Here is a 13547-nt window from a genome sequence, read left to right as displayed (position 1 = left end):
TGGATGATAACTTTCACAGCATTAATTTATCATTCATAATGCCTTAGTTGGTTATATTTTGTCATGGGCCAAAAATGTAAGTACATATCTATGTTAAAAAATGGTGTAGTCATTCTACTTGACAAGATCATAAATGTTATAGAATATGGTGATGCTTTTCACAAATATTCTACTCAGATTGTCTACCACAGAACTATTAGCATCTCCTTTGATATTCATGTTGAATGACATATAGAAACTACCCAGTATTTGTGTTTGGACTTAGCATTGTAGAGTCAGGTTTATTGTTACTCACTACCTACTTGATATAAGGTTCCATGACCAAGGTATTTCAGTAATTTCTGTATCTTTTCCAGTGTTTTGTATATTTAATTTGTACAGGTTTGTTGGCTTTACTTGATGAGTGTGTTTTAATGAAGTTCATTGTGTACCTTACCAGTGACTTTTATTTAGTAAACAACAGAATACATATCCAAAATTTACTCTGTAAGTGTGGCTTAATATTCAGATCAATATATTTGAAAATAGACATGTTTACTTATATTTGAATGTAGGATATTAGTTTTTCACTAGGAAATTCCTAAACTTCTTGACAACTTTTGAATGTTTTGGAAAGGAAATGTACCTAGATCCTGGCTCTATTATTTAGTCTGAGCTTTTTATGTAATGTTTACTTGAACAATTACTCTTTCTTGCCTCAACATCCAAAGCAGAATCATTCTTATTGTTGTGTTCAGTTTTTAGTTGGGATGGATTTATTTATTTAAATTATTCCCTGGAAATACAAAGTGCTCAGTAATATTTTTGGACAAAAACATTAATTCGGAATTATAATGAATTCAGACAAGGACATTTTGGATTATATTATTGTGACCTATCAAAAGGTTGTTAACACATTACCACACTCCAGGCTATTGGCACATTTGCATTTAGACTTGTGATAGAACATTTATAACAATTTGGGATTTAATTCACAATAGTGTAAGTTCTCTTAAGAATTGTCACTTTATATTCTTGGAAAATAAATTATTTGTTGAATTTTACAAAGTGTGTTGGTTTTCACACTTTTCTGTTACTTAGTTTAAGGTCAGAGTTGCAATACCAGCTAGTATGTAGTTATGTATTTATCATATGTTGGCATCTCTACTATTTATTAACAATAAAATATTTAAGGAAAATAGGTACTAACACCCATTATAACTGCAGTGAATATGAACTCGTATTTAAATAGTTTATCAAAATGCTATTAGAAATCGTTAAGACTATGTTGTTTTTGTTTTTTAAAAAGTATTTAACCATTTTCTGAACACTTAGATTGAGAGTGAATGTTTTTTTATAGACTTGTTTTTTTTGTAAACTCTTTCAGATACGTTTTTAGTGACTTAAATACAAATTATTTCTTATACCTTAGTGCCTTCAAGACACACTATATCTTATACCTTAGATTATGTTTAGGTTATCTATTTTCATTAGTCAAGGAAGTTGGTTTCACTGGCACTACGATGATGCCCTTTGCGCGTAAACCACAGTTTAATTTCCATGACAATGCTATATAGATCATTGGAAATGTAGTGTGACTCTAGAATGTTGACAGCCTTGTAAATAAGTTTTTGTTTAATCTTTTGCACATGAAAAAGGAAGGGACAAGCCCTAACACTTCCTTGTCATGTTAAATGAGCAAGACTTATTAAAAGATGTTGATATTAAAACTTAGCATTGATGTAATTTTTCAAAAACTATCTCTCTTTCTGTTATGTATATTTTTTTGCATTGTTAATTTAGGTTTTTCTACTTCATTATATGATGTGGATTATGTAGAATTGTATCTTGTAGCTACCCTTGTCCAAAATCATGTTCATTGTCTACCTGTCCAGAATCATTGATTTTGTTCTGTAAACAACTAATATATAGTTTATATTTCTCTGTTATCGTAGGTTGTTGTTGTTGTTGTTGTGGGGTTTAACGCCATTTTTTTAGCACACGATAGCCTATGCATGGCGGCCGGTATTAATGGTGGAGGAAGAACCCGGGAAGAACCACCGACCCACGAGATTATCGTAGGTAAAATATTAAAATTATTATATTAGTCTGAGTCAATAACACTATGTTTATCATGTTCTTCGGGATAATGTTAGCAACATACTTTTCTAATTATAACTTAGATTGTTCTAGAAATGAACTTCTGGGCCTCATCTGGGTAATTCGTTTGTGTCTTAGTTTTTCATATAATCTTATTTACTGAAAAAAGTTATTTATTCGCTCTATATTTTGAAGCAGAATCATTTGGTGTGTTCAGTATTTAATTTGGGCTGGAATTTATGTATTTAAATTATTTATTCACTGGAAATGCAAAGTGCTCATTATAATATTCTATTTCAGAAACATGAACTTGGAATTATAGTGAATTCAAGCAAGAACTACGTGGAATATATTATTGTAATTCATCAAAAGACTATTGGCACATCCTTACACTTCAGGCCATTAGTACATTAGAGTCTACAGGCCACTACAGGCACGTCAACACCTTCGGTGTTGGATTTTATATGAAATAATGTTAAAGTTTATTTTGAATTTTATTCATTAGGACGTGTTAGAAACTCTATGACTATTTGGGGTTTTATTCAAAATACAGTCGGTTCAATTTACATTTTCCTTTTATATTCTGGAAAAGCTAACTTATTTGTTGAATTTTACACATATTTTGGTTACGCTTTCTTATATTACTTAGTTTAAGCCCGTTGCGTCTTAATATCCTCTCTGTCTCTGTCTGTCTCTCTGTTTCACATATACACACACTTCATACACGCATCGACAGATCCCACATGACGAAACGTATGACGTCATGCGGTATTTACGTTCGCGTGTAGAACGTCACCTCGTGCTACACTCTTACAAAGCATACTTTTCAACATGGCTCCTATGTTTAATATACGTTTAGCTGTATAATCTTTTAACCTTATTTAACGCATGGCCCATCCCTTTGGTTCACAAGTGACTCCCTGTTTATTGAAGGTCATTCTGAATTTTACCATTCGTACTGTCACATGTATCAACCTTAGAAATACCAGCTTTGATGCATCAATATTGGGGCCCCGAGTGGCCGAATGGTCTAAAGCGCTCACCGTTCCGGATCACTGCCATCTCACCTCTGTCTACGTGGGCTCGAGTCCAAGGTTCGGCTAGCGTGGCTACGTGGGAAAGCCTGCCAGTAGCTTCTCGTGGGTCGGTCGTTCTTCCCTGGGCTTTCCGGGGTTCTTCCTACACCAGTTATACTGGCCGCCATGTATAGCCTATCTTGTGCTGAAAAATGGCGTTAAACCCTAGAACAACAACAACATCAATATTAATGGTAAGGTTTAATTCACGTTGAAAAGAACCTTGCTGAATTTCTTTAAAGTGCTATTGAACCCGAAGATGCTAACTATTTTCATAATAATTTCACTCCTTGCAAATATATACAATATAGTCAAGTTTCTCTTTGGAATAACTGATGTATTGTTTAATTTGGTTATATTGTCTTAATTTGAGATGTGATCATTCTTTCTAAAATTAAGTTGTGTCATTGTATATTGAGCGGTAGTTAATTCTGTCGGAGTAGCTTGTCATACAGACGTTCTGTTCGGTATAAAATGCATACAAAATACTATTTGATACTTTGATTTAATAACCTGATATCTTATCTGTAGACTGATCTTGAAAAGTTTAAACAGATCTTCAGCATGTACTGTATAAGTTAAGCTGAATACAAATTTGTGTAATCACCCACATGAAATAGGTAATTTGTTCGTTCTTCAGTCGTCGCTATTTTGACCATCTTGCTATCAGGGTTAATGCTACGTAACGCTCTATTAACCATCTTGATATGACGGTTGATGCTACTTAACGCTGTATTAACCATCTCGTTATCAGGGTTTATGCTGGATGCTACATGATTCATTCGAATTACTTCATGAAAGTTGCTTTATTTAAAACACACAATTCATTTTTTTTATATGAAAGTTCTGTGTTCTGAGAGAGCGAGATACATGTCGTTTACATCTATACATATATCTATGTGTTTTTAATTACATAATATACATACTTATGCTAAGAACGAGTTTTTTTATTACATAAATACATATTTATAATAGGGATGTGCTTTTAATTAATCTATACATACTTATCATAGGGATGTGTTTTCAATTACACAATAGTATCGTTTTCTGATCGTCATTTATATTTCATTACCAAGTTGAACACCAGAAGATTATAACAGAACTTTTGCTTGTATGAAGTGCGTGGTTCGATATTTTTAGGGGCTGGAAAAAGTGTATTTTTATGGAATAAAAAAAGTGTACAAGTACGCTAGTTCGCGGCTTGGGATTCTTTAAAAAGTTAGAAGACATTTTACGTATATTCTGACAACGGAAGGTACTGCATACTTCAGTCAGCCCTTGTTGCAGAATATCCAGTAAGATTTCTTTGTAATATTTCTGGTCATAACGTTGTTTCTGGTTGTATGGGATGCAAAGTTTCCTGCGAAGCGCCTTGGCCACTGTATGCATATTTGAAAGAGTGGATGGGTGGGGAAGAAAAAACAGAAAACAACATGTACATGACGTATCAGTAGACAGGGTTTTTGGAATCTAAAACTCTGATTGCATGAACGGCATTTGGGGTGGCAAGTGGGGCGACCGCCCCAGGCCCCGCTCTTGAGGAGGCCCCGCGCTTCAGGCCTAAGGTCGTCCTTATGAGTTTGTCAAGCTATATTCTCCGAAAAGTGGAAACGCTGATACAGGCCGCACGTAATGCACGCAATACAATTAAATTCGTGCGCCAAATCGCGAAAGTTGATCTAGTCTAGACATAATCAGTGTTTGCAGTAGCATACCAATCGAGATACCGATAAATATAGTCCATGCAGCGAAATCAGCCCACTACACTACTAAGATCATGGAAAGTTCCAGCTGCAAAGAGCTCTTCGAGATTACGAACAAGCTAATATCAAGGAACAAATCAACACCACTTCCAACTACCTTCTCTCCAGTCGACCTTCCGGACATGTTTGCAAATTTCTTCCGTGACAAAGTACAAACCATTAGAGATAAGCTTGACACCACACTTTCAATTTACTCGTTGTCACCATACACTTGGGATACAGAATTTGAGCGGCAACCATTAGTAGCATTTGAACCTGTCTCTATGGATTTCGTACGTACAATCGTGATGAAAAGTACACCAAAGTCATGTGAACTTGATCCAATTCCAACATCACTGCTGCTTGAGTGCTTAGATCCAGTATTGCCTTCACTAACTGATGTTCTTAATACCTCTCTCTCATCTGGGGAATTCCCATCATTTTTCAAAACTGCCATTGTAAAGCCTCTGCTGAAGAAACCAACACTAGACCATCACGATTTAAAGAACTACCGCCCAGTTTCTAATCTCCCATTCATTTCAAAAATCTTAGAAAAGGTTGTTCTTTCCCAGCTTGTATCTCATCTAAATTCAAATAGTCTTTTTAGCAATGTACAAACTGCATATCGCCCTTGCCACAGTACTGAAACTACTCTTCTAAAAGTAGTTAATGACATTCTCTCTGCGTTGCGGAAAGATTACAGTCCTCACCCTCCTTGATTTGTCTGCAGCATTTGACACAATAGACTATGATATATTACTTCACCGTCTCCAGCATGTATTTGGCAATCATGATACAGCCTTACTGTGGTTCAAGTCCTACTTGGTCAACAGGATACAAATTGTATCTGCAAATGGAATACACTCCAGCCCAGTTGATCTATGTTGTGGTGTTCCACAGGGGTCTGTTCTTGGACCTGTTCTCTTCATTCTGTACACTCAGTCACTCTCAAGCGTCATATATCATCATCCAGTGTCTCACCAATTGTACGCTGATGACACCCAAATATACAAATCTAGCCACCCAACTGAAGTTGATGCTACCATCCAAGGTGTAGAGAGGTGCATTTCTGATATGAAATTATGGATGACTTGTAACAAGCTGCAGATGAATGATGATAAAACTGAGGCCATTCTGATCACAACACAGACTTTCTCATTCAAATCCTTTACCTCAAACAATAAATATCAGCAACGTCAACATTAAATTCACACAATCAGTACAAAACCTAGGTGTTACTCTGGACAGTACTCTCACATTGCACCAGCATATCATGAACATATGCAAGGCTGCATATCTTGAGCTGAGACGCATCATCTCAATTCGCAAATATCTTTCAGTTGATGACACTAAAACACTTGTGTGTTCATTAGTACTTTCAAGACTGGACGATTGTAACTCAATTCTGTCTGGTTCATCTCAATATCTTCTCCAGAAACTTCAAAACGTTCAAAACACAGCTGCTCGGATCATACTTAGAGTACCACGATCAGAGCACACCTCCCCGCTGCTCTGTACCCTACACTGGCTATCCATTCGATCCAGAATCAAACACAAAATTTATTCTCTGTGCTACATTTCACTATCGGACTCTAGTCCAACATACCTATCTGACCTCACCCATGTGTACGCACCAGCAAGATACTTACGCTCCTCTTCTGACAATCGTATACTCATTATTCCCACTATGAAAACAAAGTCATATGGACAGCGTTCTTTTGCATACCAGGGCCCAGCAACGTGGAACGAATTGCCCACTGAACTTAGACACAAAGACACAGTGATCCAATTCAAGAGTGCTCTCAAAACTCACTTACTTCGACTGCAAGAACAAACTTAAAGACCTAATAATGTTTCCTACCTGAAATATTCTCAGTATGTTTTTTTTATTATTTTTTAATGTTTTTCTAATTTCATGTTGTTTGTTTTTGTAATAATATTATTATGTTTCTTATCTTATAGGTGTTGTCTAATGTTGTAAAGCGCTCAGAGCTTCTAAAGATTAGGCGCTATACGAAGTCCTCATTATTATTATTATTATACTCTTGCCCCGCGCGGTCATGGTCGGCCCTAGGCCCCGTGTACTCCTAACGCCGCCTCTGTCTGATTGTCCCATCCTTGTATCACTTATTGAAAAGTCAGCCTTGACCTTTAATATTCGCTCATTGGACTAATTCGAAGGATATTAATTAAGAACACGAAACGCTTTTTATACGGATTCTTTAAAAATTGCACTTTATCTCCAATCAGTTTAAGACCTATTTTTAACAATATATCTTATTAAAATCGTTTATAATTATTATAAAAATTACGATCAAGAATATTTATCCGAAAGAAAATTAAATTTTGGATTGCGCGTTTGTTCATTTTTTGTTTTCTTTCTTTTTTTTCTCTTACCTACTAGTAACTTTTTCATTTTTAACAAAAGTCCATTTGTGACGTTTGTTACCACGCAACGCTAAATAACTTGCGTCACATAGTGACGATTAATGTGAGTAACTCTCCCTGTCGCTTTGCTAAAATACGACCACAGCAACAATTCTAATTTTGACAGGAAGCACAAAAACACGCGAAAATATTCTAATACAAATTTGTATGTATTCTTGTATTTGCTGGAACTAGGTCGGACTATGAAGAAAAAATTTATCCAGCTAATTGGAGGCCATTTTAAGGTATTGTTTGTTTTAAACGAAAATAGTTGAGTTTCAGTGCTAGAAGTAGAAATGCCTGCAGGATAAATCCCATGAACATCATCTCCTCAGATGGACATGAGATATATCCTCCTATGAATCGTCGTACTGGTAGAGAATGATGTCACTTCTGCGGATGTCTTTGAACCAATTTGTGGAGCAACCTGGATAATAAGAAGACCGTCAAGTTATTCTCCTAGAAATTGTCTTTTTTTCCTGATGCCAGTAACGTAAGAAAATAATTAAATAGAAGAGAAAAACAAGTTGTTGGTTCATGCGATATTTCGATGGCAAATACGAAGAAAGAGAGCATAGCGTAGTAGTAGTTTAGGTGGGATGTGCAGCAGTTCATTTCCTGTTTCATTTGGATACAAAATATGTGTCCGTATGTCGCTCATAGCTTTCCATGAGCTACCTCATTGTTTTCTTTGTTGCCTATTTTTTCGGTGCTTGAAAGATCCTATCTTGCTCACGCAGTTTTCACTAACTACCTCCTGGCTTTTTTTTATTTGAGTTGTTTGATTTATTTGTAATGGTTTAGTATTCGACAAAACTCGGTGATAGAAAGACCCATATGTGGGTTACAATTAGTCAATAGGTTGTGCTTTCTAGTACCAGATTTTTTTTGTAACAATGTTGAGAATAAACGTAAATACATTGACCAAATTAGCTAAAGCATTTTGCAATATTGTAATACCTCCCTAATAATCTCTCTCTCTCTCTCTCTCTCTCTCTCTCTCTCTCTCTCTCTCTCAAGAAAGACCAAAGAAGGGAAGGAAATAAACAGACCCGAATTAGCTTAGATCATCGTTCCTTTATAAGGACTCATTTACTTTACTATTAAAATACCAGAAATTTTATAAGTAATCTACTCACTCACAGCATGACACTTATCTGTTGAGGGCAATGCTTTGCTCGTAATGTTAATTTTAAACTTTAATGCTTAGTGAAAACAGTAAGGATATATTCGTCAAAAATACAACTATTTGTTGTTGTCTTTTTGTTTTTTTTCAGTAAGAAGTACAGCTAAGGTGGTATATATTATTGGGTAGGCAAGGACTCCCTATAGCAATAAACACACTTTGCTTTCGAAGGCGCATAAAACTCGAGACAATGGCGGTAATTGTGTCAACTGAGCCTCCGGTTCCGTCATGGCAGGATATGTTTATGTTGGAGGCCATGACCTTCAAAGTCAGAGTTGCTGTTGACAACCCTCAAACATCAGGAGACGATATTTGTGCGCAAGCCTGGACAAACCTGTATCACAGAGGTAATCCAAGCGGTGAATGGCATGCTATTCCATTGGGAATCCTTGAATCTACCACTAACTTAGACAATGGAGCAAAGGTGTTCGTATTCAGCGATTCAGTTATTCTTACAAGTGATGGTGAGGAGTACAGATTCACATTTCGAGTTAGATCCAAACAGTCAGAAACTTGGATATGGGCAAATGATTTTATGGTAGACGCTTTGGTAAAAATATTTCCACCCACAGATGAAAAATGGACAAAAGGACCAGAATTCAGTCATGTTTACCAAAATATTCATTTGGGAAATTTCATGGCATCCTCGGTAGCCGATGAACTTGGTTTTGATGCAATTCTAAATGTTGCTGATAATTTAGACCTTATACCTTCAAAATTCAGTCGGGAAATTATTTATAAAAAAATTCCAATGAAAAATGGAGCGGGAAATAGAATCCCCGATAGTATGATACAGGAAGCTGTATCATGGCTTGAGGAGCAGGATGCTCTGAATAAAAAGACCATCGTAAACTGTCGAGCTGGAATAGGGCGAGCTGGATCAACAGTGGTTGCCTACGTTTTCTATAAAAATCCTACATGGTCATTTGAACAGTGCTACAAGTTTGTGTTTGAGAAGAGATTTATATATCCACACAGTGGCCTGGAAGAGACTTTAAACAAGCTTTATCCAAGAGAAAAACAACAGACTGAAAGCCTAAAACTTGTTGGTACCTCTAGCTGAACCCATATTATTACTAATATGAAATAAGTTCTTTCTTTTTCTTTTTGTTTAGTGAAATACACAAAGCTATGAAGGTTTTGCAGTAGCAAGTCTATAGTCTAAGACCTTAAGGGACTAATGAGTCATTGATGATCCAACCTTTTGTTTTAGCCAGTCTATTAATTAAAATGCCATAATATATAACACCTAACTTTTGTGCAAATAAGTATTCTTTGTCATTCGGTCCGTTTCCAGCAAGCACAGGTCCGAATTATGCGTACATGTACAAATCTTCAACGTATAAAATCTATCTGCATCCTAACAAGCCAGTCATATCATACAATTATATTGGTGTAAAATTGTAAACTAAGGTCAATGAATAATAACGGTACTTTTTAATAGAATAATATCTATTACAAAATGAAAACGGAAAACCTTTTATGGTTTGTTTTATTTTCTTCGTAGAATCTCATGTTGTCAGCGTATTAAAACAACAATAAGGATACATCCTTATATCCTTCCGGTTGCACGGTATTATCGTTAATCAAACAGTTGCAGAGAAATGAAGTCGATGGATATAAAAGCATAATTAATCACGAAGTGAGCAGTTAACGGTGGTGGTGGGGGGGGGGGGCGAAATAGGGACAAGTAGGAATTGAACATTACACTGCCACTTTTGTTTGGATTTTTCTGAGAACATAAAAAATTTAATGTTCAAAATGTAATTAGTGGTTGATATGGCGACCTATGGGAATTTTACTTGGCGGCGTCAATACATAACATCTTATAACGTTTATTTATGGCCTTGCTTCCTTAATCTCTGTATTTTTTAAATAAAGAGAATCAAAGTTATAATATTTGAAATAATGGCATCAGTTGAAAATTCTAAGAGATAGTTATTCTTTGAATAAATATTAACATAGAAATAATATTTGCCAAAAATATTGAAAAGTTGTAATAAGTTGCATCCTTACCGACCCTTATGGTTTCTTTCGCTATAAAATCTATTGCCTTTGTTAGATGTTTTTGTTACGAAGATGTCCCAAACACGTGTTGTACTGTTTGTTGTTAATTATAGTAACAATAACTTTCTTTTAGAAACAATAATATTTTGTAAATAAGTTAACATACAATACATTCTCTAAGGCGTGGAGTACGTGTGAAAGATTAGAACGACCATTGCCTCTAAGGCGTGGAGTGAGTGTGCTAGATTAGAACGACCATTGACTCTAAGGCATGGAGTACGTATGATAGATTAGAACAACCATTGACTATATGGCGTGGAGTGCGTGTGATAGATTAGGACGACAATTGACTTTAAGGCGTGGAGTAAGTGTGAAAGTTTAGAACGACCATTGACTCTAAGGCGTGGAATACGTTTGATAGATCTGAACGACCATTGACTCTAAAGTGTGGAGTACGTGCGATAGATTAGAACGACCATTGACTCTAAGGCGTAAAGTGCGTGTGATAGATTAGAACGACGATTGACTCTAAGATGTGGAGTGCGTGTGATAGATTAGGACGACCATTGACTCTAAGCCGTGAAATACGTGTGAAAGATTAGAACAACTATTGTCTCAAAGGCGTGGAGTACATGCGATAGATTCGAACAACCATTGACTCTAAGGCGTGGAATGTGTGCGATAGATTAGAACGAAGATTGACTCAACGATGTGGAGTGCGTGTGATAGGTTAGGACGACCATTGACTCGTATCCTTTTCAACGCACATTGACTTCTTTGACACGTTGTCTTCCCACTTTTCGGGTTCTTCGTTCGAGAATGCTTTCGATGTCGTACATTTCGCCTTCTTTTTTTGGTCACGCGTTGTAACTTGGGCAAGTAAAACGTTCCTTTTAACACTTCCGCGTTAATGTCTTCCAATTTATTAGACGGCATGATGACGGCCACGCTCTCGTCCAGTGATACGAAACAATTCGATGGTCCACTTGTGTAAGTAACCTTTGTCGAAAGTGCGTTTGGTTTTGCAAATGAGTACCCAATTTCCTGCTGCCAACACTCCACTTTTCTTGGGGACTGTTACCGTCTTGGACGTACCAAACAGGCGCTCAAAAACGAGCACTTCGTTGTCGGGAGTCACTTTTTGGGGGGCACGTCCGATGCTTCGATGGTAAGTTTGGTTGTACGCTTGAACCAAGCGCGGAAAGAGGTTGATGTACTTGAGAGTGTGTTGATCCGTAAAATAGTTCCACATACGTTCTTTCAAGGTGCGTTGAAAACGTTCCACGATGCTGGCTTTGGTTTCGTTAATCTCGGTGGTGAAAAAATGAACGTCACGTTTCTTTAATTGTTTTTGAAATGCTTGGTTCAGACATTTGGTGACTTTTTCGGTTTGCCATCGAAGAGGGTGACGACCGCTTTGTTTCAACACCAGTTTGAGGGCTCGCACTAATTCAGTGATCGATTTGGAAGTCAAAGGCACGACCCAGGCAAATTTGGAAAAGACGTCGATGACACAAACCAAATATTTGAAGCCACGATTGTAGATGGCCAAATGAGAGACATCGGCTAAATCCGCTTGCCATTGATGATCGATGCCCTCCACTTGGGTCTGACTTCTGGAATAATTTCGTCAAATGGGTTTGTGTAAAGTGTACGTGGCTTGTTCTTCTAAACATCGTTGCACTTGCGGTAAACGGAGACTTTTCAGTCGGGTTTTGTCAGCACGATACAAGGTCTGAACTCCTCCGTAATCCGCAGGATGAGATGGATCGTAGTAAATGCTGGCTAACATCTTTTCCATTTCTGTTAATAAGTCAACCATTGTTCACTGGTGCTACTCTTTATTTCATGTGATATTTTCTTGGCTTATAATGCTTTGCGTGTCCGGCGAGCGATAGGTGTCGAGGAGGATGAGAATGTCTGGACTGGGGTAATCGGTTCTTGTTTCACTTCTGTCTTCACTTCTTTCCTTTTCTCATCTGATGAAGAAGGGGTGGCCATCATCTTTTTAATCCATCCTATTCTGGATCTAGGTGGTGTTGTGAACTTTGTGTACATTGTGAGCAGCTGATACTGCAGCTAAAGACGAGGAGGGTGTCACCGCTGGAGGAGAAATTCTTGGAGACTCGGTTTTCCATTGGTCCATCAAACGAGGAAGAACGGGTGTCAAATTGGATTTGCCTGGCATCTCCAGCAACGGAGAAGTGGAAGAACCTGAGACTACTGGAAACGCAGTCAACGTCACTGCAGGTCGTGGTTTGCAAATGTAAGGTTGTGTGCTGGCCGAAGTGTCTCTCTTGTTGGTAGGAGCTGTTTACTGGAGGGTTGTCTCGCCACTTTCGTTGTCGGATTTTGGTCAAAGCCACGGATTGGATGCGTAGGTATGCAGTGCATTGGGCTTTTCTTTTTCTGGGGACTTTTGATTTTATTTTTCTGGGGGCTTTTATTTTTTTGGGGGCTGTGACCTGGTCTTGACACCGTTGCTCTTTTTATTTTTCTTTGGGGTACATTTCACTGTTGTGGAAGCGGCTTTTTTCTTATGGAGGACTTTGGGGGCATTAGGATCCCATTTTAGCGAATGATGACACCTCCTAGAGAACCGCTACCTCCAGGTTTCAAAATGATTTGCTTTTTGGTTTGAGTGTCAATGCAGGGATCAGCCATTTGCTTCAAGGCTACTTTGTTTCTGTCAAAAGAGCTTTTGGTTTGATGAGGAATGTAAATGATGCCTTGCAGTAATTGACGTGCTGTCACCGTAAACCAACGTAAGACTTCTTTGAGACTGCCTTATAAGACACGAACACGTATTTGTGGATTTTTTTCGCCACTGATGTCGTACAAGGCTCGAATAAATTTGACGGGAAGATGAGACTGAAGGAACGTCATGTTGACGCTGTGTGAGACAGATCCAAAGTGGACGAGTTCTTTTTGATAGATTTGTATTGTTGATGTTGTTACGTCGACGATGGGGACGTGTACACGAGAGACCCTCCGTCTTGGCACCGGTGGTGAAACAGATGGGTACGAAAT

At 37.5% G+C, this 13547-nt stretch overlaps 1 protein-coding gene across 2 annotated transcripts; it reads left to right on the top strand.

Annotated features, from left to right (window-relative positions):
- Positions 1-3044: 3044 nt before the first annotated feature.
- Positions 3045-9961, top strand: LOC149808307 (uncharacterized). 2 transcript variants are annotated; one of them, XM_089950458.1, is made up of 2 exons: positions 3045-3173; positions 8602-9961. In XM_089950458.1, exon 2 carries the CDS (start codon positions 8701-8703, stop codon positions 9571-9573), a length of 873 nt encoding a protein of 290 aa, XP_089806584.1. In that variant the 5' UTR covers positions 3045-3173; positions 8602-8700; the 3' UTR covers positions 9574-9961. The 2 variants fall into 2 exon arrangements, with proteins under 2 accessions (XP_089806584.1, XP_089806576.1); XM_089950450.1 differs by lacking the exon at positions 3045-3173 and adding an exon at positions 7326-7569.
- Positions 9962-13547: the final 3586 nt, after the last annotated feature.

The sequence above is a fragment of the Sinohyriopsis cumingii genome, chromosome 1 (genome assembly GCF_028554795.1).
Source record: "Sinohyriopsis cumingii isolate HCF-2022 chromosome 1, ASM2855479v2, whole genome shotgun sequence".
NCBI classification, from domain to species: Eukaryota; Metazoa; Mollusca; class Bivalvia; order Unionida; family Unionidae; genus Sinohyriopsis; species Sinohyriopsis cumingii.
Note: the sequence above shows the minus strand (reverse complement) of the source record. Positions and strands in the feature narration are given on the sequence as shown.